Here is a 24594-nt window from a genome sequence, read left to right as displayed (position 1 = left end):
TTCTAGAAGAAAAAGAAAATATGTTGATTGTAAGCTGGAGGAGAAACAGGAAAACCTGACAGTTCTTTGGTATTGGTGCCAGTGGACACTACCTAAATATTATTTAATATTTTGAATGCTTTTTAATCTTGAAAACTTTAAAGTCCTGTAGTTACCAAGAATGCGTGTAGTAACCTTCCAAGCTTGTGCATGTTTCCCTGCATTGTCTGTCTACGCTATTATGGAATTGTCACTATTGAGAACGTATTTGTTTCCTAGTCCTGACTCTAAGGCTGTTTAATTCACTGCCATTGTTCTTTTAGTTTCATTGTGCTTTGGGTCAAGCCAATATTCATCCATTTTTGCTGAAACCACCAACAGGGTTCATAAATGCAGTGTTTGTAGTAGGAAACAAAACATTTGTCAGATGGATAGCACTCCACTGATGTGAGCTCAATTGAGTATTTTCACCTAGAGCACAAGTGACTTCATTCAGCTGTCTAACACCCAACCATATACATGACATTTGAAATTGCTTTTCCTTTTGTCTTGCTCTTTGGCTGCACCATTGGTACATACCATTTCATTAGTAAAAGTGGAGTGTCAGAGTGAAAAGAATAACAATAGGATCCAATCTCTGACATGAACAGGATGGGAAAACATAGAATTAGAACTAGCCAAAAGGCAAGCAAACCAGCGATGTGTTCCAACAATACAATGCTTTTTTTACTGTCAAATTTTACTTGATCACTTACGCTTTTTATATTAATGAAGTATGAGAAAAGTCAGGGAAGTGTGGTGGCGTATAAAGTTATATTATGAGATGAGAGCAAGTCAAAGAACGGTATTCAAAATTATGCAAGTGTGAATAAACCCCTGATTTAAAAAGAGGAATCAACAGGCAGAGTTTAGAAATCGGTTCTACCTAAAGATATGAATTTGTATCCAGAAAACTAGTCTTATCTTTTTCATTCTGCTTAGTTCTTTGTTTCCTACAATTTCATTTCCTTCTGTGTTAAGTACGTTGTCAGAAGCATTTGTGTATTCTATTTATTACTACAAATGAGTTGTTATTATTAGTCATATGTGATAGTGTAAGTAATTCAGTACTGAAAAAATTGGTAGCCAACATTATTTAAACAAATATGTTTTGCTTTGGCCAGGAACATGAATAGCAAAGTAAAAAGAATTTGTTCTCAAGAATTGTTTTGTTCATTTTAAAACCTAAAGATTAGTATTTCTTTTCAGAAAGAAACATTGTTGTAATGCATATATGTATGTTCTGTATAATATTCTGTGCAGAATTCTGTAAGTTCTGTGGCAAGCTTAAAACTTCTCATTTCTTTGTTGCAGGTTCACGTTAGGGCTGGTCTTTTCCATGGTACAGAGCTCCTTTGTAAAACAATTGTAAGCACAGAAATATCTGGGAGAAGTGACCACATTTGGAATGAAGTACTAGAGTTTGAAATAAACGTCTGTGATCTGCCGAGAATGGCAAGGCTCTGCTTTGCAGTTTATGCTGTGATGGATAAGATGAAAACTAAAAAGTCAACTAAGGCAATGAATCCTTCCAAATACCAAACCATTAGGAAAGCAGGAAAAGTGGTAATTATTTAATTATTTTTTTTCTTGAGCGTACCTCTGAAGTATATTGAAACGAGTATTTGGAAACCTTCAATTGACCTCACTTTAGTGTTCAAGAATGCAAAATGAAAAAAAAAAATAGCAAAAAGAGTTATGTATCAAGAATTGCATGTCTTGGTTCGAAAAAAACTTCATACTTCTCAGACACTGAAAAAGGCATGAAAATTTGGGTTGTAAGCCAGTTGGCAAACGGCTATTTAAAAAACTGTGTTTTAAAAGCTTGGGTTTGTTCTGAACTATAGATGAGTTGTAATTGTGAAAAGATGAAAAAATTGGCATCTTGGCACACATTCAGGGAACTATGTATTTTTACACTGGCAGAGTGACACCCTTAAAATTAAGTTTTACTCTCCTCAGTGGTACTGGAGTACATACTGAAAACTATGGATGTGTTTAGCTGCTTTTCTGAAAGGTATCACCATCTAAAAAAACCCACCCCTCTCAATTGTCCTTAACATTGTAGTGCTTGCTGCATAGTAATGTTCACTGGCATCTTAATTTTCATGTAAAAATTCTTTCCTTTAACAGCATTATCCTGTAGCCTGGGTAAATACCATGGTATTCGATTATAAAGGACAGTTGAAGAATGGAGAACTGGTGCTGCACAGCTGGTCATCATTTCCTGGTAAACTTCAACTTTTAAGATTTAGACTTTTTAATAGTTATAAGACTGAAGAGGAGAATATATATTGTATGCATGTCCGGTTCTTCTGTCATAATCTCTTTACTGCTTGTACTTTTTATGTGGATAAATATATATCGTCTTAATCTCTTTTCTGAAAGTATTGAGTGTCGGGAAAGAGGAAGGGCAAGAGTCTGCTTGGAAATAGTACTCTAAAAGTTTCATCTCTTATGGAAGGAAGATCACATAAAAGTAGATGACACGTTTATATCTGGTGTACCCATTTTTAAGATGCAGTTTAGGTTTCATTTGATTTCCCGTACTATGCATCCTAAACTAAATAGGTAAGCGATAATGTTTTGCCAATGCAAATATTGTCACATACAAATAAATTAAATTTTTTTCCAAGTCTTTCTTCCCTGGCATCCAGATGGATTAGTAGCAGTGTCTGAAATCTCCTTTTCACTCTTCATTCCACCGTGAGAAACACTGTATGAGCTTGCCTGTAGTGCTTAAAGAAATCTGGCTCAAAACTCATTTTTTTTCCCGTACTATTTGATACAGAGGCAGTGTGTGTACTGGTTTACAGGAGCTGCAGATCTTACTGGGATTTGGTTCATTACAGGGATATCTTGGCTTCCCTTGACTGTTACATTTGTTTTGGAAAGAGAAACAGTTTCTCACTGAGTGATAATCCAACACTTGTGAATGTAGGTAGCATGGGTAGTTTATGCTGGAAATGCAGTGTGGTGCAGCAAAACATGTTATCTGTCCGTTGTATACAGTAAGCAGTTTCTTACTGTGTCTTTGCCTTTCAGATTTTTTAATTTTAATGCATGCCTAGCCTATGGTATTAATTTCTCTGTCTGATGTTTCAGATGAACTTGAAGAAATGTTGAATCCAATGGGAACTGTCCAGACTAACCCTTACACTGAAAATGCAACGGCTTTGCACATTCGATTTCAAGAATATTCAAAGCAGCCTATTAATTACCCTCCCTTTGATAAGGTAAGGCATGACATAAAGAGCAGTCATGAAAGCTTATGTGTAAATAGCTATTTCTTCTTTCCTTTCAACACTGGTTTTCCTGCTGAATTCCCCATTTCCTGCCTTTTAGTTAACACGCTGCAGTTTTTTAAACGTGCATTATTGCATGAGAGTGCCAGTGCCCTGACTTGAGGGTCTTCAGATAGTGTTTTTAAAATGTATGCTTTTAAAATACTCTATACATAGTCTCTTGAGGGTCAGAAGCATGATCATTTTCCCACATCAGTGGACTTAAAAAAAGCTAAATTTATCTTCCATTCTGGAAACCTTAAAGCTGTGCTTGCCTGTGATCTAGAAAGATCTGTTAAGTCTTTGTACAAATGTATCTTACCTATCTTTGGGACACTTCTTTCCTCTATGAGGTAAAATCCTTTTAAGGATAAACAGACTTGTAATAATATATGAAAAGGGATTTCTGAAGGTCTGCTCTTGAACTAAATCCACTTAAGTTGTCCTGCACTTTTCTACAGATACAGATAAGAATATCTGTCTAGAAAGGAAGTATATATTTGGAATGCACATGGTAATGTCTGTAGTGTGAACGCTAGACAGCAAGTTGTTCACAAACCAGCAAATAAAGCTAAGGCCAGGAAACAAGTAGTAAAGTAAGTGTTAAAACAGACAGCTAATGATGCATCAGAAAACCAAAGTTTTAACTTGTAGATATATTAGTCTGAATTTTGTTTTGGATTTACACACACACACACACTACTTTTTTTCTTTAAGGGTTTTGCATGAACAAAAAGACAGAAACCACCAAGCTATATCAGTTCGATCAAAGAGGGATTTTGGATTTAAGGTTCATCAAAATGAAATCAAATAACAAGACACGTTTTTCAGTTTTGAATTTTTGGTGTTCTGGGCCCCGTCAGCATAGTGCTTGTTCTTCTATTAAAACAGCATTGGAAATGCCTTAAGAGCTAAAACAGTGCTGACTAATTGCTGCCTTAACTATGGTTGAACCAGCTGACTCTTCATACTGGACGTTAGGTTTTTTTACTGGTTTGTTTGTAACGCTTGTAAGGTTTTTACTCATTACACTATATGTGTTTAATTTCTAAAGAAAAACACTGCTTTTATGTGCATATTACAAACATGAAAGTGTGCTTCTTAAGTAATTGTCTATTTGTTCTAGCTCTATTGTTCCTTTTGTTTGTACCTGTAATACCAAGTTTGCAGTATGTTAAAAGCTGGGGTGAATACAGACAAGATTTTACTGAGTAGTTACTTGATATATTGACATTAAGGTAGTGTCTGATGGTCTTTACCATCCCTTGTAACTTTAGTTTGGTTGCTAGCTTTTTCTATTTTGTGGCTTTGCCCCCTTCTTGAACTGTACCTGAGAACATCCTGTGTATCAGATAGAGGAAAATCCCAGAGCATCTTTATAAAGTGATTGCAGGAGCTGACGGTGAAAGCACTGAAAGCATTCAACTTTGAGGAAATGCCACAAAATGTGCTTTTTTTTCAGCAATTCTTAGTTTTTCCCAGTAACTTTTGCTACTTGTTATTCCCTAGAGTTAAGAAACTGTTTTGCAGTATCACTGGGAAAATTGGAACTCTAAACTCTATGATAATTTGTTTCATATATGTGAGTATACTGGCATTTCTCTCCCAGAAGAGTCAGATACCTGATCTCTGAAAGATTCTCTTGTTGAAGGTCTTGTTGAAGCAGGAGTAACATTGTAGCTGCTTGAATTCTATCAGCTGAGAATCTTGTTTCTCGACATTGTCCAGCTGAGATGTGCTTAGTGTACGGCTGCTTCTAATTTTCCCAGTGTTTTCGCTTGTTTCTGCCAAGAAAATGGACAATCGGATGCCAAATCTTTTATTTTAAGAAACATAATGTGCAAAAAGATTAATCTTTTCAATCATAGCATCAATCTACTTGCAGAGAACAGCTGTTTGGGGCTGAGTGGGCAAAAGTGCTTTCACAGTCAATAAGAAAGCTGTTGTCTAATGCAGGAGCTGTATATTGGGCTGGTTAATGATCAGTGCTGGTTAATGATCAGTGCTGCTGACACTGAACGGCTTGTGGTTCAGTTGAACAAAGCTGGACACTGACAGTTTATTTGCAAACCAGTAACTCTAAAAAGCACAAGGAGGCAAGCATCAAACATAGAATTGGGACATACTTGTTTTGTCCTTGCATGTTTTTCACGCACAGTATGAAACAAACTTTGTATCACATCTGCTGCCTGGCTACATCATATTAATAAGTATTTCATACAGAAAAAGAAATAAAACAAGCTAGCATAGCTTTTTAAGGATTTTAGCTGCTGCGTGTTTATCATCTGATTATTGTAGTCTTTTGTTGTTTCTCATATTGCCTTAGTAAAGACAATACAAGCCTTGCTGAATCTGTGTCTGAAGGTGGTGGTATATTCCTGAGTGATGAGGGAGGTGGACCTCTAAGGGAAAGGATGTGGTGAAGTTCCTTTGATGACTTTCTTAATTGATATTTCATTTTATGAATTGTTTCTCAAAGCAGCATCATCTCACAGCTATGGGTATACCTACTTGACAAGTTCAGCTGGTCTAATTAGCTTAGGCGCTCACCATTCTAACACATCTCTGTTGGTTGAAATTGTGTGCAGAATAAAGAACTGTATTTACACCTGTACTTAACTACCTATCATGATTTATTACATGAACTTTGAAAAAGCAGCAGAATGTTCAAAAGGAAAAAAAAAAAGGGCAAGTGTAACTTGGAGCTAAGGAAATGTTGCCTTGCTGTTAACAAAAGTAGCAGTCCTTGTTGCTGAGGGTTACGATGTATTAATTGCTGAGAGCTTGTTGGTGGAGTATTCATGTTACCATTAGAAGTTCTTGTTGGAAGCTGATTGCTCATGGTGTTACACAAGGGAAGATCCTAGATTTAGAGAAGTGACTGGAAATGGAAACGCCAATTGAGTTCATATCAGCAATCTAAGGGGATGGTGTAAGGAGTAAGTTTATGGATTTGTAGTGAAATAGAGAGCTGGAAGTATGGATCTGTGCGTAACAGGTATGACTTTTGGAAGCAGTGCCATGAGAAACAGCAGAAGGAGAGATGAGAAAGCAAAGGATGATTTATTATTGAGGAATTGGTTTGCTGTACTGAAAAATCTGGAGGAAATAAAAACAGAAACAGAAAACTGTGCTATAGGGAAGACCATTTAGCCCTAGCCCAGGAGTGATGAAAAAGAAGAAAACTGAGGTAATCATGAGTGCTCCTGTTCTTGATATCCACAGTCCTGCAGGTTAGAAAAGGGACACAGTGTAGAAGTTCATGTTCTTATACCACTGTATATACAGTGCTGTATATATATAAATAGTGCTGTAATTACCTAGAAGATAGCAAAATTTCCTTATCTGGTTCATTTATACGGTATTTGTTTTTTTCAAAGCTGTCAGCTTTGTTTTTAAATCTTATGTATTTAAAAACATCTTTTTGCAGATACTTGAAAAGGCAGCTGAGATTGCAAGGAACAGTGACAATGCTGCAATGGCGGTAAGCATCTGCTAAACACCATATAAACAAAAAAACCCCCAGAGAATATTTATTAAATCTTCTACATCAATCTATAAATAAATAAATCACTGCTCCGATAATGACAGTTCTATTGACTCTGTTTTTTAATCGGTGACCCACCTTACAAATCAGGTATATATCCTCCTTTTCCAGTTTATTTTGGACTTAATGGCTTTTTTTGTTAAAAAGCACAGTTGCAGATTTGGAAGCCAGGTAAGATTTATATTCGATCTGGAAAACATTCCTAGGGTCCATAAAATATTGCTGGAAAATTGCACGGTTTTATTAAGTGTGATCATTTGCTTGTCAGATATTTCCAAATAAGCGCTCTGTAAGATGTTGTTTCTTAAATACAATGATTATATGCTCTTATTGAGGAGAGGGATAGTTCTAAATAGATAGGACAAGTTTTGAAAAAATCACCAAAATCTGAAGGTGTTTTCTTTGTATTATGTACAAAAATACAGAAGATCGCAATTTAAGATGGTGAAAGCCCATTGGGATCAACAGTAATAACTGCATTTGAGAATAATTGAAATTGCTAATTGAAAAATGTGTCAGTTACAAAACCAAGTGCCTGAAGTGCTCAGGAAAAGTAGAAACTCACTGCTACTTTGGGTGCAAATAATAGGAAATGTTAAATAGCAGCATGCCAACTTGACACTACTGTGAATTTGAAAGCTTAACACTTTCAAATACAAGAATCACCTTATTGTCCAGACTGTTCACTTATTTTGGTACAGAAACAGAGCAGGTGCATAGTTGCTATAACTAATTATTCCCTGCAACTACTGCCTCCTTACCCAAAAGCAGCAGTTTCTTTTGCCTCCCTTTAATTTATGGAATGCTATTGTTGCCGGTATCGTTGCTTTAATTTCTGCTCTTGCAGTTTGCATAGGGGTGTGGCTGGGAACGGAAGGCTTATTCATGCAAACTGATTTACAGAATCAGTGCTAGTGTTAATGTTTCAGAAGTATACAATGGAGCAAAGTGTCTGGAAAAGACAAGTCTGGATTAGTAGACAAAAAAATAGGTGTTTGTATACTTGGCAAACGTACTTCCCTTTGGTTATTGTTGGAAAAGTACTTTTTGGCTTTTAATAATTAAAAAAAGTATTTGTATGTATAACTATTAAATCTGATCACCTGAAAAACAAAAAGAGAAAGTATATGCATCATAAATGAAAGTTCTCCATGGTAGTTGGAAAATAGAATGTTGCCATCTAGTGTCATTAACTCTGAAGTTCAGTTACTTTTTCAGAAAATTCTATACACTCAGTTTTGAATCTGTTAGTTGCAGTTCTTACAGCGTAAGAAATCTGAAAGAAAGGCATGATAGTCATTCCCCCTGTGTTTCATGAGTTTTAGATGGTATTCTTCCTGGTGTAGAATTTCTAGTATTTGAGCTAAAATGCAAGAACCTTACTACTGAATATATCAAAACAGTATACGTTTCTTATTTTCTAGGGTCGAGGTGGTAAGAAGTTTCATGCTGTGCTAAAAGAAATAATGGAAAGAGATCCTTTGTCTCAACTCTGTGAAAATGAAATGGATCTTATTTGGACTTTGCGCTATGACTGCCGTGAAAATTTCCCACAATCATTGCCAAAACTGCTGCTGTCTTTAAAATGGAACAAACTTGAAGATGTTGCTCAGGTAAGGGAAAACGCAGTGATGGTGGGGAAAAACACTGGAGCTGAACCACGAGTAAACAGGGTTTCTTTCCCAAGTATAGACATTCTGAAATGGTACTATCGTATAAACCAAAGTTCATTGTATACCTTCTGTGGCCTGGACATATAAGCAAGAACTTACTATCTTAAAAAACCTGCAAAACAAAAACAGAACCCAAAATACCTATCAGAGTTCTCTGAATGATGAGAAAATAACAACAATTACTTATGCAGGTTAACTTTAAAATGTTGTGCTCAACTTCTAAATGCAAGGAATTTCACAGTCATTTGTGTTGGAAGGGTGTTCCTGAGATCTAGTCCAACGCCTGTGTTCAAGCACAGTCAGCTAGAGCAGGACTGTCCTGCTGAGTTTTGAGTATCTCCATTGATGGAGACTCCACAATCTCTCTGGTCAACAGGTTCCAGTGTTTGACCACCCTCACAGTAAGAACTTCTTCTATAAGGTTATTTTTAAAAAAAATAATAAAAGTTTAAGTTTGTAAATCAAGATCTGAAATAAAGCTTCTTACAAAAAATGTTAAACTGTTCAAATACTGTAAAAAAAAAACCCCCACATCTCAGGCTGGGTATTTAAACCTTGTTGAGTCAAACCATTTTTCAAAGAGCTATGATACCCACTAGTGCTACAAGATACTTTATTCTCATCATGTTGACTGAGCAAATAGTATCTTTTTAAAGTAACTGTAAGTAGTTAAGTACTTGAATACTGGTGCTGTGATACAAGATTACATTTTCATTAAAATTGTATCATTTGTTTGCTGTATTGTTATGCAAGGTTATTTCATTATACAGTAAAGTAGTTGGTGTAGCTCCCTTTTTCTGTACTTTCCCAAATAGAATCCAGCTGTTGTGATGCTTTTTGGCAATAGGTGCAACTTTGATATAGGAAAAGTTATATGAGTTTATAGTGAGACCATTCGTGCTCAGTAGGCTCACTTACAGGTAACAAAATGACAGATTAGTATTGAAACTTTTTAGTCTGATTGTGTACCGAGCAGATGGGCAAAACTATGAAGTCCAGCCAGTGTTAACAAGCACACAGTACTCTGAGGGCTGAACCCAGACATTACTGTGTTCGTCTGCTTATCCTGACAGAATTGCATATTTAAATGACACTCAACTTCTTGCAGACTGTTACACTGAGATAAGATTTATGTCTTTCCATGATGCTCATTTTTTAAATTGAGAGCAATTTTTTTTTTTCATTTAATTTTTAAAAAGCTTTGAGCTAAAAAGCATTTGCTGTGAAGGATTATGATGGATAGTATAAATTTCTATTCTGGCTTAGTATTCTGACCTTTGCCTGTTACAGGCTAGGTGTTCTTGGAAGAAAAGGAAACCACTCCATGAAAACTCAACTCCCGTCTAGTCATCGTGTGATTTTTTTTTTTTTTTTGTGTGTGTGTGATTATCCAGTTAGTCACAATCTTAGTTTGTCTCCAGCACAGGTTATTTTCTATTATATCCTTCCTACCAGCTAGATGTATATGTTCTGTGAACTTGTAAAAATAAATGCTCATCCTAGCTCGTTCTCCATGGCATGAATGCTACATAACAGAATGTAGCACCCACACATTCCTTGCTCACTTGTATTCTTTCACATGCAAGAATCCTTGTTCCTTAGTATTTCCATTGTGTGCTTCTGAATTTAGTTTTAAAAAGTTATCTGGAAATCCAAACTGTAGAAATATAAGCAGGTGTTTGTTTACTTATTAAAATATGTGAAGGTAAAGGCATTCTGATTGCTTGCTGGGGGCTTTGAGATATGGCCTTTGGTAGCAGAGTTTTGGGAAGGTGTGTGGAGTATGGATATTAGCTGACAGCTCAAAATCCTTTAAATTTGGAAATAGTAAAAAATATGTATAAAGCATAATATTTGGACAGATGGTTGAAAATACAGTCATCTTGCTTGTTACTGTGCACTTTTTGGAAGGAATGTAGTATTTATGTTTGCTTATGTATAGAAATTGGTTTATATTTTAATACTGGTTTTGGCAGCAAGAATAGTCTATTTGAAAAACGAGATCTTATTCATAGCCATGCCAAATATTTCTGTAGTACATACACATGTAAGTATTTCCAATGACTTACCTTTGCATATAAGGCAAGACAGCATCATGAACTTTATGAATCCCAAAATTAGCAGGGCTCATAATTTACTTCTCATTAAAATTAAATATATATAGTGCTAGCTGTATGGTGCAATATTTGTGCTGGTACAACATGCATGCTGTGTGCCAGACATTTTTTTAAGGCCTGTTGTTAGCTGTGTTTTGGTAAGTCTTGACACTTAAGGCAAATGTTTTTAAAAACCCAACCAACCAAACAAAAAAACCCTAAACCAAAAACACCCCCAAAACAACCAAACACCCAGCTATTTATAAGAAAAATGAAGTAAATAACTGTATTCCTGTTTCTATTAATGCAGCTCCAAAGTAGTAAGGTATTTTTTGGAAATGGGGTATTAGACCATCTTTAATCTATTAGTTCAGTGGTCTGTGAAGTAGTTTACAATGGATTAAAGCAGCTTTCTTGTATTATTTACCATATAGATTTTTTCCAGGCTCTCATTGCAATATATTAGTAGAAATTTGCACTGAAGGGATTCTGAGGTGTTTGCCTTTACTGCTGCCATAACCTGCGCGCTCAGCAGAATAGTAGGGGGGCAGAACTTGTTAGCAGGAATCACAACAAGTATTTATTCTCAAAGCAGAACTTAGCCATTATTAAAAAAAAAAAAAAAAAAATCTACCCACTTTCAAGTGAAGTGATACCGTCACTAATGAGAACTAGAGAAAGGACAGCTAATCTAAATACTTGAAGTAACAAAGGGGGGGAAAAATAGTGTTCTGTGCTGAATTGCATTGTTTCTTATAGTAAACTTGTTTTGTTAATTATAGTTATTTCTTTAATGGAAAAATATTGATACACTGAGACCAAACTTGAGTTTTCTCTGATAAACTTTTAGATGGTTGTTGAGATTGCAGTTTCTTTTCTCACTGCTTCTCAGGAGCTGCAAACCATGTGAGAGAAATACGCAATATTTCACGTGTGTGGCATTTTATAATGTTTGATATTGCAGATAAATTTTAAGAACTGGAAACGCCTCTTTGAAATGTAAAATTTCATCACAAAAGAGAGGTACTTGGAAGTTCTTCTTGGTCACTTGGAGTGACCTTTCTGTTGCCGAAGCAGATGAGGGCATTTCATGATGCATGTTTCTTTGGTCCAAATGCAACAAGTATCTCTGAGACCCTCTCCTCCTCACTTTGAGAAGCATGCAGTGCGCCGGGGGTGCGCAGCTGGCTGGACTGTAGGCACTTGGGGAAACTTTTTTGGCTGTTTTCATTGGTCATTTAGATCTTGCTTTCTCTAAGCTCATACCACTTAACATTTTCTCGTAATAACCTCTGAAATAATTTCAGCAGTTAAAGTGAGGAGGTCTGTATCTTCAAATACAAAGTTCACAGTTAATGTGCAGATTCATTGCCTGATATGTGAGGTATGTAAGGCCACTTTGACTCGCCTTTTCAGACTGTATTTCAGGCTCTACGTAAATTTTGATCGTTCATTAGTAACAAAAAGTTTCTATATTTTTGTTGGTTTCTGCACCTGATTTGAAGTAGGTTGTCTAGAAGTTCTGATACATTTGTTTTGAAGTTTCTTACTGTGCCTGACAAGCATCGTGGTCGCTTGCATTTTCAACATCTGTTTTATGGTATTAAGTATCTGCTTAGTGTTAGTATTTCTTTCAGAATTTCATGATTATGTGTTTAAGCATTCATGATACGTAAACGTGGATGGCTGTAGTTCTTCTTGATGTAAGGATGGGTGTCATTGACCCTTACTGGGCTATGGATTGGATAGATTTTTGCCTGTGTATTTTTTGTGGGATTATGACATCTACATTTAAAAAAATACTTAATTTTACTTCATATCATTATGAATCTTGTATATGTCATACCAGTATTTGCCCGTGAAAACCATTTAATTGATTCTCCGGCTTCTGGAATTGCAGCATGGCCACTGGCGTTGCATTGTGATTGATCTGTGCCCGTTTCTTGCTTTCTGAATTTCACAAAACTGCACAGATGAACTAGTTCAGAATATGACCCCCTAGGTGTTTAAGTAGTGTTATGACCATGCCTGTTAAATGCAGGCTGAGACTGTGAACTGAGATGTGTTTGTCATACTTGAGCTGGATGCATTAGTTGAACTATGACATATGGTAGAAATACAGATTTTTCACCATCGGTGTAAAACGATTACGAAATCAGGAGGACAATAAGGTCTTCCTAATCATTCAAATTTTCTAAGTTGTTATTTAAATACGAAATACCTGTATTATCTAATTTGTGGGAAAGGGTATTTTTATCATGACTTGTGACTTGTTCCTGTAGAGAGGAAAAATTTTGTGTTGTCGATACACTGCATTTATGCATTCAAGTTGGTTTATTTTGAATAATAGTGTACCGTTTTAGTCGTACAACTATATACATATTATAAAAAATATACTCTCAGTGGGTAGCTTCATTAAAATGCAGTAAAACTAGCTTATATTGTGAGACCTTTAGATGTTGTTCTTCCTTGGTAGTCCTAAATAATACACTAGTGTTTTCTCTAATTTTTTTTCCAGCACATCACTACCTTCAGTATTGGGTTGGTTTTTTTTTTTTTTTTTTTTTTATATATAACCTGAATAATTCTTTTTGCAATTTAAGCTCATTACTATTCACAGTGCGTGTGAGAAAAGGCTCCCTCAGTTGAGCTGGATAAATACTTTTGGTAAAGATCTCTTTCAACAATGTTTTTTAATGGAAAACTTCTATCATTACCAAAGTGTTTATGTATTTATGAGAGCACTTAGAAAACAACGTCTCAATTTTATTGGAACCCTTTCTAAACCATACATTTCTGGGGCTAGCTAATTGTTTCCTGTGCACTGTGTCTGTATGTGAAGAAACAGATTTTTCACACTAAGTGTAAATGAGATCTGGTGCTAAAAAAACAATCTGGATCATTGTAAAGGGTAAGAAACTTAATCGGGAGTGGGCCCATTTTCCAGAATTACTTTTTGCTCTTTCCCCCTCCCCAAGCAGCCTGTAACCTCCTTCTGTTAGTATGAACACTTTCATGAGCAGTTATACCCATCTGTTTTCTTTAGTTACTTTATCTGTAACTTAATAGTTGTCTTTTTGGAACAGCTTCAGGCTCTCCTGCAGATATGGCCCAAGCTGCTGCCTAGGGAAGCATTGGAATTGTTGGATTTCAATTATCCAGACCAGTACGTCAGAGAATACGCAGTGGGCTGTTTAAAGCAAATGAGGTGAGTATATTATATTAAGCGTGCATGGGTTTTTGAGATGAAAAACCGTGTTCTGTTTGTTTATAGTTATAACAGAGGGAGAATTTAACAATAGCTGAATACTATAAAAACTGCTGTCCAGCTACCTCACGTTCTATGTCAGGTATCGGCTGTATTATTTAACAGAAATGTAAACTGTAGCATACAATAAATGCCCAGTTTTTCACAGTAGGCTTTGTTATCTGCAGTTCTTCCTTTATAGGCTATAATTTTGCTTTTCACTGTAACCTAGGGCAGGATTTGTATAACATTATCATTTGCAGCATTATTGCATATTTCCTGTCCTTGAATGCGAAATTCTCTGTGGTGAATAGTTTAATGATTAATTTTTTTAAACGGTCAAGGCTAGACTTTTGGGGTAAAAAAAAAAAAAGAATATTTTGACTTCTTTCAAATGCAAACAAGCTATTTAGCTGCTGGGCTATCCTAATATTACTGAATTGCTGCATCTGGAATTATGTCGAGAATTCTCAGTTCTGGCTCTGAAGCAAAATAGTGTTGGGCTGGATGTCAGAAATCAACTTTCAGCCTTTTTTAAGTCTGATGAAGGCAGCTGGTAAAAACTGTAACTTAAAGGTGATCCTGTTAGCTGAAATAAAAAAAAAAGAGGTGAAAATAAGTACAACACAGCATAATTGAAAGTTTTTACCTAGTTACTGAAGTTTTCCAGAGTAAGAGAGAAAGAATTAAAAGAGTTCAGTAGTTGCACCTCTGAAGTCTTCAAGTGATGGACAGAAGAATTTCTACTCTTTTCCTTCTATCTTAGACAAAGAATTTGAATTCTGCAGGCCTTTCATAGTAGAAAAGATACTAAAATGTGTATAAAAGATACTAAAAAGTCAGGGAACGTTCACATTTGTTCTAGAATAACATAATTGTCAAGCGTGAGAGGGTTTTGTTGGGAGACGAATACAGGATTTTATAGAAGATTATTTGGAGGTTTTTTTACTATGTCAGAATATTACTTGAAGTAGTTAATTAGCATAGAGGCTTTTCAGAGGTATGTTTATGAACTGTGGCTAAATACTTAAATTGGCACTTTGAAGTAGTTGTAATTTGGGCACTGTTTGGTTTCTCTGAGATGGTGTGTTTTCCCTTATCTTCTCAAAACCTTCATGTTGTTGGTATGATTTAAAGAAAGAAAACAAACACAAAACCCTAATCAAAACATTTTGGCTAAATGGATCACTCTGTAGCTGTTTCTTAATAAATTAACACCTATTAACCGACAGGTAGTAACTTTTAAAGACAGGTCAATTGTATTGCTTTTGGTGGAACTTCTCCCCCTTTGTAAGCTGAGTGACTTTGATAGGTATATGCAATTAGTGACTTTGATAGGTATATGCAATTAATCACTGTTCTTGTCCATACCCACCCAGCTGCCTGCCAGGTTACAGGCGTTCTTTATGTGGTTCCAAAGATCCAGCACATCAGTCAGAGGCTGAGTGGTCAGAGGGAGCCAATATCCACTTGGAAATAATTGAAAATAATTAATCTCCCAGATACTTCACTCAGACTGAGATCTTGATCTTGTAAAAGCCTGTGACAGAACAGCAGGTTTTTATTCACAGGTTTGAGGGCCTTAAGTTCTGTTAGAGGTGTAACTTATGAATTGATCAACCTGGCAATTGCACTAAATTTGTGTATTATTGTCCTCCTCTGTGTGACTGAAAAATTGGGGGACACTCTTGCTGTTGAAACAAATCTGTCATCGTTGGATTTGTCCTGCATCTGAATTTCTGGAATATCATGATCTAGTTACTCTGTTGCTGAATGCTTTTATGACCTCATTCCAGTGATGAAGAGCTCTCTCAGTATCTTCTTCAACTTGTGCAAGTCCTGAAATACGAACCTTTTCTCGATTGTGCACTCTCCAGATTTCTTTTAGAGAGAGCGCTTGCTAACAGGAGAATAGGACAGATGTTGTTTTGGCATCTAAGGTAGGAGGTTTTTTCCTTATGTCTTTTTGAAACGATTGAGCCTGATTGGACTTTCAAATATGATTTCTTGAGGGTTCTTCTAAATTAGCCATCATTGTAGTCCCCTACAAGTCCTCTCTGTTTCTTCAACTTTGGCATTTATACATCAGAGCAAGCCTATAATCAAAAGATATATTACAATGGGTTTTAATCTACTGTTAGAGCTGAAGTCAGGTTGGAATACTTTCATCAATCTGATAAGTTAGGTTTGAACATAACCTTAGTGTTTGTTTTGGCTGTGTGTGCAGTAAAAGTACAGTGTTTATACCTCACAGTTGGGAAAAATGTATATTGCTGAGAGTCTAACACAAAATAAAAGCAATTCTGTGTGTGGTTGCTACTTTTGATGACCAGTTCCATGAATTGCAGAAACCTTGCAGAATGGGCTGTAGGCTGATTCTGTGTCTTCAAAGCACAGTTTATTTTAATATTTCTAAATAAAAAGAGCAAGTATGTTATATAAAAAATGTTTTGGAGGGTAATTGGCTCTGATATAAGGATCAGTGGTTTGCTTCAAAGTGTTCCCCCCTCAGGCAAATACTGGCTTTTCCCTTACAAAGGTTGAGAACACGTGGTTTAACATCAGCCCTGACTGTCAATATCATTTTCTATGGCTTAGCAATACTACTTTCTCGTATAGGAGGAGTTTTTGAAAACAGATAACAAATTGCTACCTTTCAACATTGCTTCAGAAGTGACAGAACATTCTGGGACTGTTCTGAGGAAGTAATCTGGCTTTTTGTTTTATCTACATGACCATGAGGTGTTTTGGTGTTTGGGTTTTTCAGTTTGTTCTTTGGGTTTTTTTGTGGGTGTGAGGGTTTTTTGGTGTTTGGGTTTGGTTTTTTTTTAAAGTTTAATTTTAATAACTTGGAGAATGCTAATCTGTAAATGCTGTGGTCTGATGAGAAGCTTTTCTCCATATAGGTCGGAGGTTCACATACCTGCTGTGTCTATACAGTTCGGTTTGATACTTGAAGCTTACTGCCGAGGAAGTGTTGCTCATATGAAAGTGCTTGCTAAACAGGTATAGACTTCCCTTTTTCTTTAAATCTTGACCTGTCCTAGCCTGTAACTCAGATACTTATTCCATTGCTCCTACGGGGCATGTTGGTTACTTTGACAAAGTCCATCTGTTGGGGAGCAGGGTTTGGAAGGACGGATGGGGCAGAGAAATAAAAGGGCTAAATGGAATGATGATGGAGCAGTCTTCCCTGGCACGGAAAGCAGCTCGTGCTGAGGGCTCAGAGGTAGGGAGCTGTTTTTTCATGGAGTTGTGAGATGTGTGAGATACTTTCAGCAGTACACATAGGTTCTGAATGGAACAGTACAGTATCTGGATTATTAACTGAAAAAGGGTTTCTGTGCACTTAAAACTTGTGACCTTTTTTCCCCAGTAAGGGTGGCTTGTTTGATACAAACTATTACCTTTCTATCTAAACTTTATCTAGATGAGTCCGGGACTACTTTCTGCAGCTTTGGCTTTTGGTAAAAGGTGATGCAAAACCCCCTGAAGTTGTAGTATAATGTAGTACTCCCTGGAAACAGAGGTGTTGAAGTAAACCAAACACTCGTTTTTGTGTTAATATAGGTATGCCATTTGAAAAAAAAAAAAAAAAAGTTTACTTTTACATACCCTAGTAAGTGTGAGAGGTTTACTTTTAAATACACTAAATCTATAAGCAGATCTTCAACAGACACTCACAAAACATGTTTGAAGACTCTAATGCAGTTTTAGCAAGTTAATTCAGATTATGACCATAGAAATCTCTGAAAAATGATCTCTGGAATGAATGTATTTGCTGTATCAGGCTACAGACTAACTCAGTAGGTGTCTGTTCGATGAGTGTTATTTCTAACAGTTTTGATACGGTCTACATTGAAACTACGCTTTGAGAGGCACATGGAACAGGAATGTACTGTTGTGCTCTATTCCTGCAGTTCACAGGACATTGAAAAAAACCATCTCTTACACATGTGTGCTTGTTAGTATTGTCAAAATCATAAAAAGATTAGGTGATGAAATGCTTTAAGCAATAGACCTAAGGTCAGTAAAGTTTTTGCGCACTTCACAGGAAACAAATGTCAGTACAATCAAAGAAGGGGCAAAAAAATTCCCAACTGTGCAAACACGGAAGAAATTCATAGTAGAAATACTTCAAAAAGTTCCTGTTTGTACAACACAGGTTCCATTTTGTTCCCTTGTCAGTTATGTTTGTACAGCTCCTAGAATAGTGGAAAAGCAGAGCGCTTTTGGTTTTGACAGATGGCTGACCTGGCAGGTCTCCATTGCCTCGGTTTTATAATCAAACTGCATACAATTTCCCCAGCATCCTGCCTGATGGGGTTCTGTCTGTCTGCAGAAGCGCTAAGTTTTGACTCAGCACCTTGTAAGTTAGACTGAAGCTTCCTTCTATAGAAATCAACTTTTGTAATTATTAAATTGATGCTGTTTGCTAGAGAATATGTGTGTTACTGAGTGTAGTAACGGTGGCTAGTGCAAATACAGGTGGTTGTTATAACAACTATTTTATACCTGGCTAACAAGTTGCTTAGATGTAGATGTAGAAATTTGTATTTGTTGTATGTGCTATCTAGGTTTGTTACTGAAGGTGTTATGTACATTCATTCACATCACTAGTTTACTTGTTTTCTTAGAAATTGTGCCAATAGAAAACTTTCCAAAACCGGAAAAGGGAGAGAAAAAGGGTTAAACCCACCTGTGTTGATTGCAAATAATTGCCTTGCCTTTTTACACATTTTTAAGGTAACTATTGCTTAGATGAGATATGATTTGGAACCTCTTCATTGATTAGAGCATTTACCTCACACCTAACTTCAGCAGGATTTTAATGAGCAAACTCTGCTCTGTAGAAGTTGACGATGTCTAGTTAAGTCTATGAAAATTCTCTGCAAGTAGTCACGTGGCCATTTCATATTGTATGCAATTAAGTGAACATGTGCAATGGAAGTATCTGCATCCATAGCTCGTCTCAAATAATGTTTGGTTTTGTTAGCAGTATGAAGCACTCTACTTCTGTTGACTTCTGTATAGATAGAGGCACCTATGTTAGGTGCTTTGTTGAATTAGCAGACAAAAGTTGTGTTTTAAAGAAGGAATTTATGTAAACCCATCGTACATTAAAATGCCTCATTAATTTTTGGAGATGTTAAGTCATGCTTTAAAAAGTGATTCGACGCTTAGGAGCTTTCATCCCATCAATGGCTTTGTTACTTATGACAATGGGATTTCTGGGACATGAGCAAATTAAAAAAAGGCTATTCTCATATTTTTTCAGGAATGCCATCTTAATTGGCATTTTCCATTTCTAGAAAGTTGTAGAATTATTTGTTACTTTGTTGTGTTTTGAAATGGGATTTTGCATTATGTATAAAATCAGAGCAATAACTTCTAAAGATAAAATATCTCTTTCAGGTGGAAGCCCTTAATAAAATGAAGACTTTAAATAGCTTAATTAAGCTGAATGCCATGAAGCAAAGCAAAGCAAAAGGAAAAGATGCAATGCATACGTGTTTGAAACAAAATGCTTACAGAGAAGCACTTTCTGACCTCCAGTCACCTCTGAATCCTTCTGTTATACTTTCAGAACTACAGTAAGTTGAGAATGAGTGAATAGAATGTCGCTGTAGCTTTTGCACAGAAACAGTAAAGCAGAAATGCATACTTGCTTTGACTTCCTTTGGCTGTATTGTTCAGCAGGTATGCTGTCAGAGGGAACTTTTCCTATAGTGAGAGAAGGTCTGTTGGGAATCTTCCTCAGGTTAAGGTATCAGTTAAGTCAGAAGATTCTTGTGATCTGCCATGAAACTTAATACTCTCTTAGCCAATGCATTACCATAGCTTAATATGTTCAATTCTAAGCCTAAAAGTGAGTTAGACTGCATTCCTGGCTTCTGTTTGTAACTATAAGCACAAAAGCCATTAGAACCTTTAACAGCACTTAGATGATGGGAAAGTATATAAAGAAAACTTTTCCCTGAAAATGCAGATGCTTAAATTAAGTATTACATATGTGCGTGCTAATCACGGTGTCTGTAACAGGTATGTTCATAACTTGGTATGTACTCATAGCGTAGTAGCAGGACAAAAGCAGAGATAACTTCAGAAGTTTTAAGTACTTCTAAACTGAAGTGTATGTGTTCTGTTGTGTTTTGAACAATGTTTAGACCTTTCCAGTTGGATTATTCTTATTTGACTAAAACTTTTGTATTTTCTTCTAGCGTTGAGAAGTGTAGATACATGGATTCTAAAATGAAGCCCCTATGGATAGTATACAACAATAAAATGTTTGGAGGAGATCTTGTAGGGATCATCTTTAAAAATGGTGATGGTAAGCAATGCTAAAAATTTTTTAATTTTTCCTTTCCTTTCTTCACTCCCACACTTGCACTTAAGCTATGTTGCTCTGTATTGCCACAATACAAATGTGGTTTACTCTAACATCGGTAAACAAATTGAGCATCAGCCATGAGGATGCAATTATGGTTAATTCCACTTTAATCTTTAGGCTTGACAAATATTTTTAGATACCTTTTCCTGAAGGCCTTTTAAATGTTATAAAGTTTGTCTACAATACACTGAGAAATTGAAGTAGCCGTTTCAACCTTTCATTACAGATCTGCGACAAGACATGTTGACGCTCCAGATTTTGCGTTTGATGGACATACTTTGGAAAGAAGCTGGTCTGGATCTCCGGTAAGGATCTTGAGGGCTATTTTATTTGGGTGGAGAGTCCACTTTTAGCAGTAAAGCTTTCCTGTTTTTTAAATACCTACCCTGCTGTCCCCTTTCTAAACATCTATATCGAAGCCCAGAAGTTTCAGTTGTCACAGCCAAGGTGAACAGGCTGTAGAAGGCAGTTGCTTTAACTAATTAGATGGCTTCTCTTTGCACTTCATTCCTTAGATGGCCCACAGTCCAAAAGAACTTAGCCTTAAAAAGAAATAATGCAAGAGGTGAAACTTTGAGATTATTTTTTTTTTTATTATCAAGCAGCATCTTTTTCCTGGTGCCCCCTGTCTCTTGTTGTTTAAGTCGGCATGCTGATTATAAATTCCACTCTTCTCTTACATAGTTTACTGTTTTCATCCTTTGGAAAGCATCTAGATAAAAAGCATCGTATGAGGTCGGGAACCAGTTCTTGAGTTAAGGCTCCAGCAGGCAGGTTTTGTGCCTTTTTATGTTTGTGTCTGTGACCTTCCCAAATGGAGGCATTTCATAAATTCCTCATGTAACCAACTTACCTATTAATGGTCACTGATTTTCCAGGCATGTGCAAAAATGGGACTTTAATGATTATGGGAATTACAACTCTTAAGGTCTAAGATACACACGTGCAAGTGAGGTACAAACACAGAACATGTATCTGCTGGTCAGGTATTAGCTGCTGAGGATTGCACCTGGAATGCACCATCAAGACTCTCTAATAGGTAGAACTAATAGGCAAAACTTCTGTAGAAATTAGTGCTGGTAATTTGGGGGTTGGGGAATAGAGGGCTTGAGGTTCTTTATAACAGAATTTCATTGTATGGTTGAGAATAATCAGATTTGTGGAATGCACAAACACAGGTTCTTCTTGTTAACATTTTCTTATTTCTCTTGATCTTACTTATTAAGGGCATGCATGGTTTGTGCTGCCATAGCCACAAATTAACGTATTACTCTCCAAATAAATTTTACACTTGTGATCTATTTCCTACAAAATTTAACAGAAGAATATCTGTCTTGTATTAATTAGATGACAAGCCTCATGAAGATGAGGGTCTTGGGAGAGAAGTTAGTTACTTGTGCTTCTCTTCTAGGAGAGCTGTTGTGCAAAGAAAATGATGGTGATTGAGAACAGTCGCTATGGATTTACCAAGGGTGAACCATGCCTGACTAATCCAATGGCCCTCTTTGAGGGAAGGGAAGAGTAGTGAATGTCCTTACCTTGACTTTAGCGAGGCTTTTGAGTCTGACTCCCATAATATTCTTGCCTCTTGAGTTAGGATGTTACAGTCTGGAAGGATGGACAATTACAGGCTCTTCTACCTGGAAGCTGATGCCAAATGGCTTATCACTGGATTCTGTATGGAATTTTGAATGAAATTCATCTATATGTGAAAATCTTAGCCTTGTCAGTATTCTGCGGTGGAAGACTTTTATTATTGAAGTATGTATGTAAGAAAAAGTACTGCCATCTGTTTTATGCTTACCACCCACTAATGTCAATAACACTGCACGGTTTCAGTTGTATTTTTGAATCATGATAAACGGTGCATAGTCAGCAGCAAGACAAGATTCTGTAGTAAGATGAGGTTGACAGGAAAGGTGTTATATTTAGAATTAATACTATAGCGGGGGGGGGGGGGGAATATGTTGCAGTTCCCTTGAAATTTTCAATGCCATTGCAATGAAGTAGTTCTAACCAAGCCATTATAAAGACAGTGGAGAAAAAGCATGATGTTCTGGTGCATTTGTACTGAAGTACTAAAGACGTGTTTATGGTGTTGAACTCACTTGTGTTTCATGCTAAAACTTCCATTTCTGCTTCCTTTAGGCAGGTTTTGTGAGGTTGTCAAATGCCTGATTTGTTTTCTGTTAAGACAGAAGTCCTGTGTTTAGAAAGAGTCTTCTCATTTGCTCTGCTGCTTCTGCAAAGCCACTTCTTTCAAAATGAATTAATAAAACCTTTCCAAGATGCCATGAGCACAGGAGTTTCCAGCATGTGGAAAACTTGTTTCATAATGATGAGGAGGGTTGTGGGATTTTCGTTTGTTACTAGTTTATCAGTCAAGTCTCTAGGGCGATATCTCTTCCTATGTAAACTAATCACTTTCAAATCAGCAAGTAGCAATGAACTCAGCTATTCTTTGTAGTAGCCATTTTTCCTTCCTTCCGTGAGCAGCCCACTGGTTACACCGAGACTGACGGTCATTGTGAACATCAATGTACACTCTGAAGTCCCACTTCGCATTTTTTTTTTTTTTCTTGATAAGACACTATTTGGATGTCAGAAAACATTCTTCAGACCAGAAATACCTTAGTATCTTCCAAAGTCTGTTGCAAAGCTGAGATAAACATGACTTCTTTCTAGGAATAGGAGAGTATTCCAAAGAGCAACAGTATTGGGCATTGTTCAGTGTTACCATGCAACCCTCTGGTTCTATGTAGGGAATTTTCCCAGCCAAATCATGTGCCAGTTTTAGCTGATACAATTCTCAAATTCTAATTGTTTTTAGGAGAATAGTTCTAAAGAAGATACTGGGTGTCACATTATTATAAGCCATTAGGAAGCCATAAATTCAGTCTTGTATGCCTGTGAAAGAGCTGTAATCCTTTGTGTTTAAGTGTTGTTTATAAGGTTAAAAGTACTTATTTAAATATTACTTGAAATATTTCATTTGGATTCTTTGAGCTAGTTTCAAATTTTTTGTGGTTCGAATGTAATAGCGGGAGCTTCGTATCAGCCTGCACAGATAAGTAAAAGTATAAATTTGCTACTTACGTTGCTTAAAGAAAGATTCCTCTGAGTGAAATATGGGATGAGGGAATTAGGAATGTGAATAATAAATTGTTTCTGGAAGTGTATGTTTGTGATGAGGTGGCTGAGTGGGTGTTAAGTTGAACGATGATTGGAAGAAACTTCAGATAATTTATGTCATTATAAACAGACTGCGAGGAGACTGATCCAGCGTTTAGGAGCAAGGACAACCTCTGGCAGCTGTGGAATCCCAGATGAGGCATACTTGTGCTGCTGCCTTCCCAGAAGCTTAGGTTGCGGTTCTAGCCTGGGCCACACACTGTGCCTAGCAAACAGGAATGAATAGTGATAAGGAGACATCAAATACGCTTTTCTTGACTAAGGCATTTTTTTAAACTCAGCAAAGGAAACCGAAAAAATAGCTTGTCATGCCCAAGATTTCTCTTAAAACTCTCAGAAGAAAAAAAAAAAGTAGAAAGGGGAAGTTCCTGGTGAGACTTGAAGTTCTATAATTGGCCTCTTCCATTTATCTACTTAAGTGGCAGCATTTTCCTTCCATTCATCCTTTCATAGTTATGATTATGAAATAAAATGCTGGGATTGAAGCAGGTTTATAATTCCATATCTGACAAAGAGAGGTGAACCGGGAGAGATTGCCAAGAGAAGGCTTGAAATGGCCTTAATTGAAAGGAAAATTTGACAGAACCACCACTGCACACCTGGAGCACGAGGATGCAGCTAAGAGGGTACAACTTTGTGATCTCTGTGTTTACAGTCTACTTGCCTCTCAGGAAGAGATAACTTCAACATCTATGAATTAGCAGCAGTGTTAATGAGTTCTGTTGCTGTGTGTGAGTCGGGACTTGTTGGCTTGCTTCTTTCTGCTTGGGTAAGAGGCATGGTGTCAGACAAAAAGGTAGTGTCAAATCGATGTGCTTTCCTGAAAAATACAACTCCATACGTCCATACCAATGAGTGAATTCTTTTCTTCTCACCCCGTGTCGTCCTTGGAGGCTTTAGTTTCCCTGAAGCTGTTGCTTCCTTTTATCCACGACAGAAAGTCTGATAACTCTATTCAGGCTTCTCACTTGTTTCACCGGTGTAAGAGCGGAAGCAGTTGCTGTTTGCCTCTCTCTTCAATCAATAATACCTAGCCACAAGCAAATCATACAGCTTCTGTGAAGCACGGATCAAATGGCAACCAGTATGCTGCCATCGAGGAGTTTGGGGTGGGATCGGTTTCCTTATAATTGCACTGCAATCTGC

At 36.7% G+C, this 24594-nt stretch overlaps 1 protein-coding gene across 12 annotated transcripts in view; it reads left to right on the top strand.

Annotated features, from left to right (window-relative positions):
• Positions 1-24594, top strand: part of PIK3CB (phosphatidylinositol-4,5-bisphosphate 3-kinase catalytic subunit beta) — a 101051-nt gene that overhangs the window by 67377 nt on the left and 9080 nt on the right. For all 12 annotated transcript variants that reach the window (XM_040612536.1, XM_040612546.1, XM_040612544.1 and 9 more), the window contains 11 exons: positions 1333-1584; positions 2152-2248; positions 3124-3254; positions 6733-6786; positions 8274-8462; positions 13705-13826; positions 15662-15805; positions 16772-16871; positions 19281-19459; positions 20087-20196; positions 20483-20561. In XM_040612536.1, coding sequence (XP_040468470.1) covers positions 1333-1584; positions 2152-2248; positions 3124-3254; positions 6733-6786; positions 8274-8462; positions 13705-13826; positions 15662-15805; positions 16772-16871; positions 19281-19459; positions 20087-20196; positions 20483-20561 — 1457 coding nt within the window. The remainder of the gene's footprint in view (positions 1-1332; positions 1585-2151; positions 2249-3123; positions 3255-6732; positions 6787-8273; positions 8463-13704; positions 13827-15661; positions 15806-16771; positions 16872-19280; positions 19460-20086; positions 20197-20482; positions 20562-24594) is intronic.

The sequence above is a fragment of the Falco naumanni genome, chromosome 13, assembly GCF_017639655.2.
Source record: "Falco naumanni isolate bFalNau1 chromosome 13, bFalNau1.pat, whole genome shotgun sequence".
Taxonomy (NCBI): domain Eukaryota; kingdom Metazoa; phylum Chordata; class Aves; order Falconiformes; family Falconidae; genus Falco; species Falco naumanni.
Note: the sequence above shows the minus strand (reverse complement) of the source record. Positions and strands in the feature narration are given on the sequence as shown.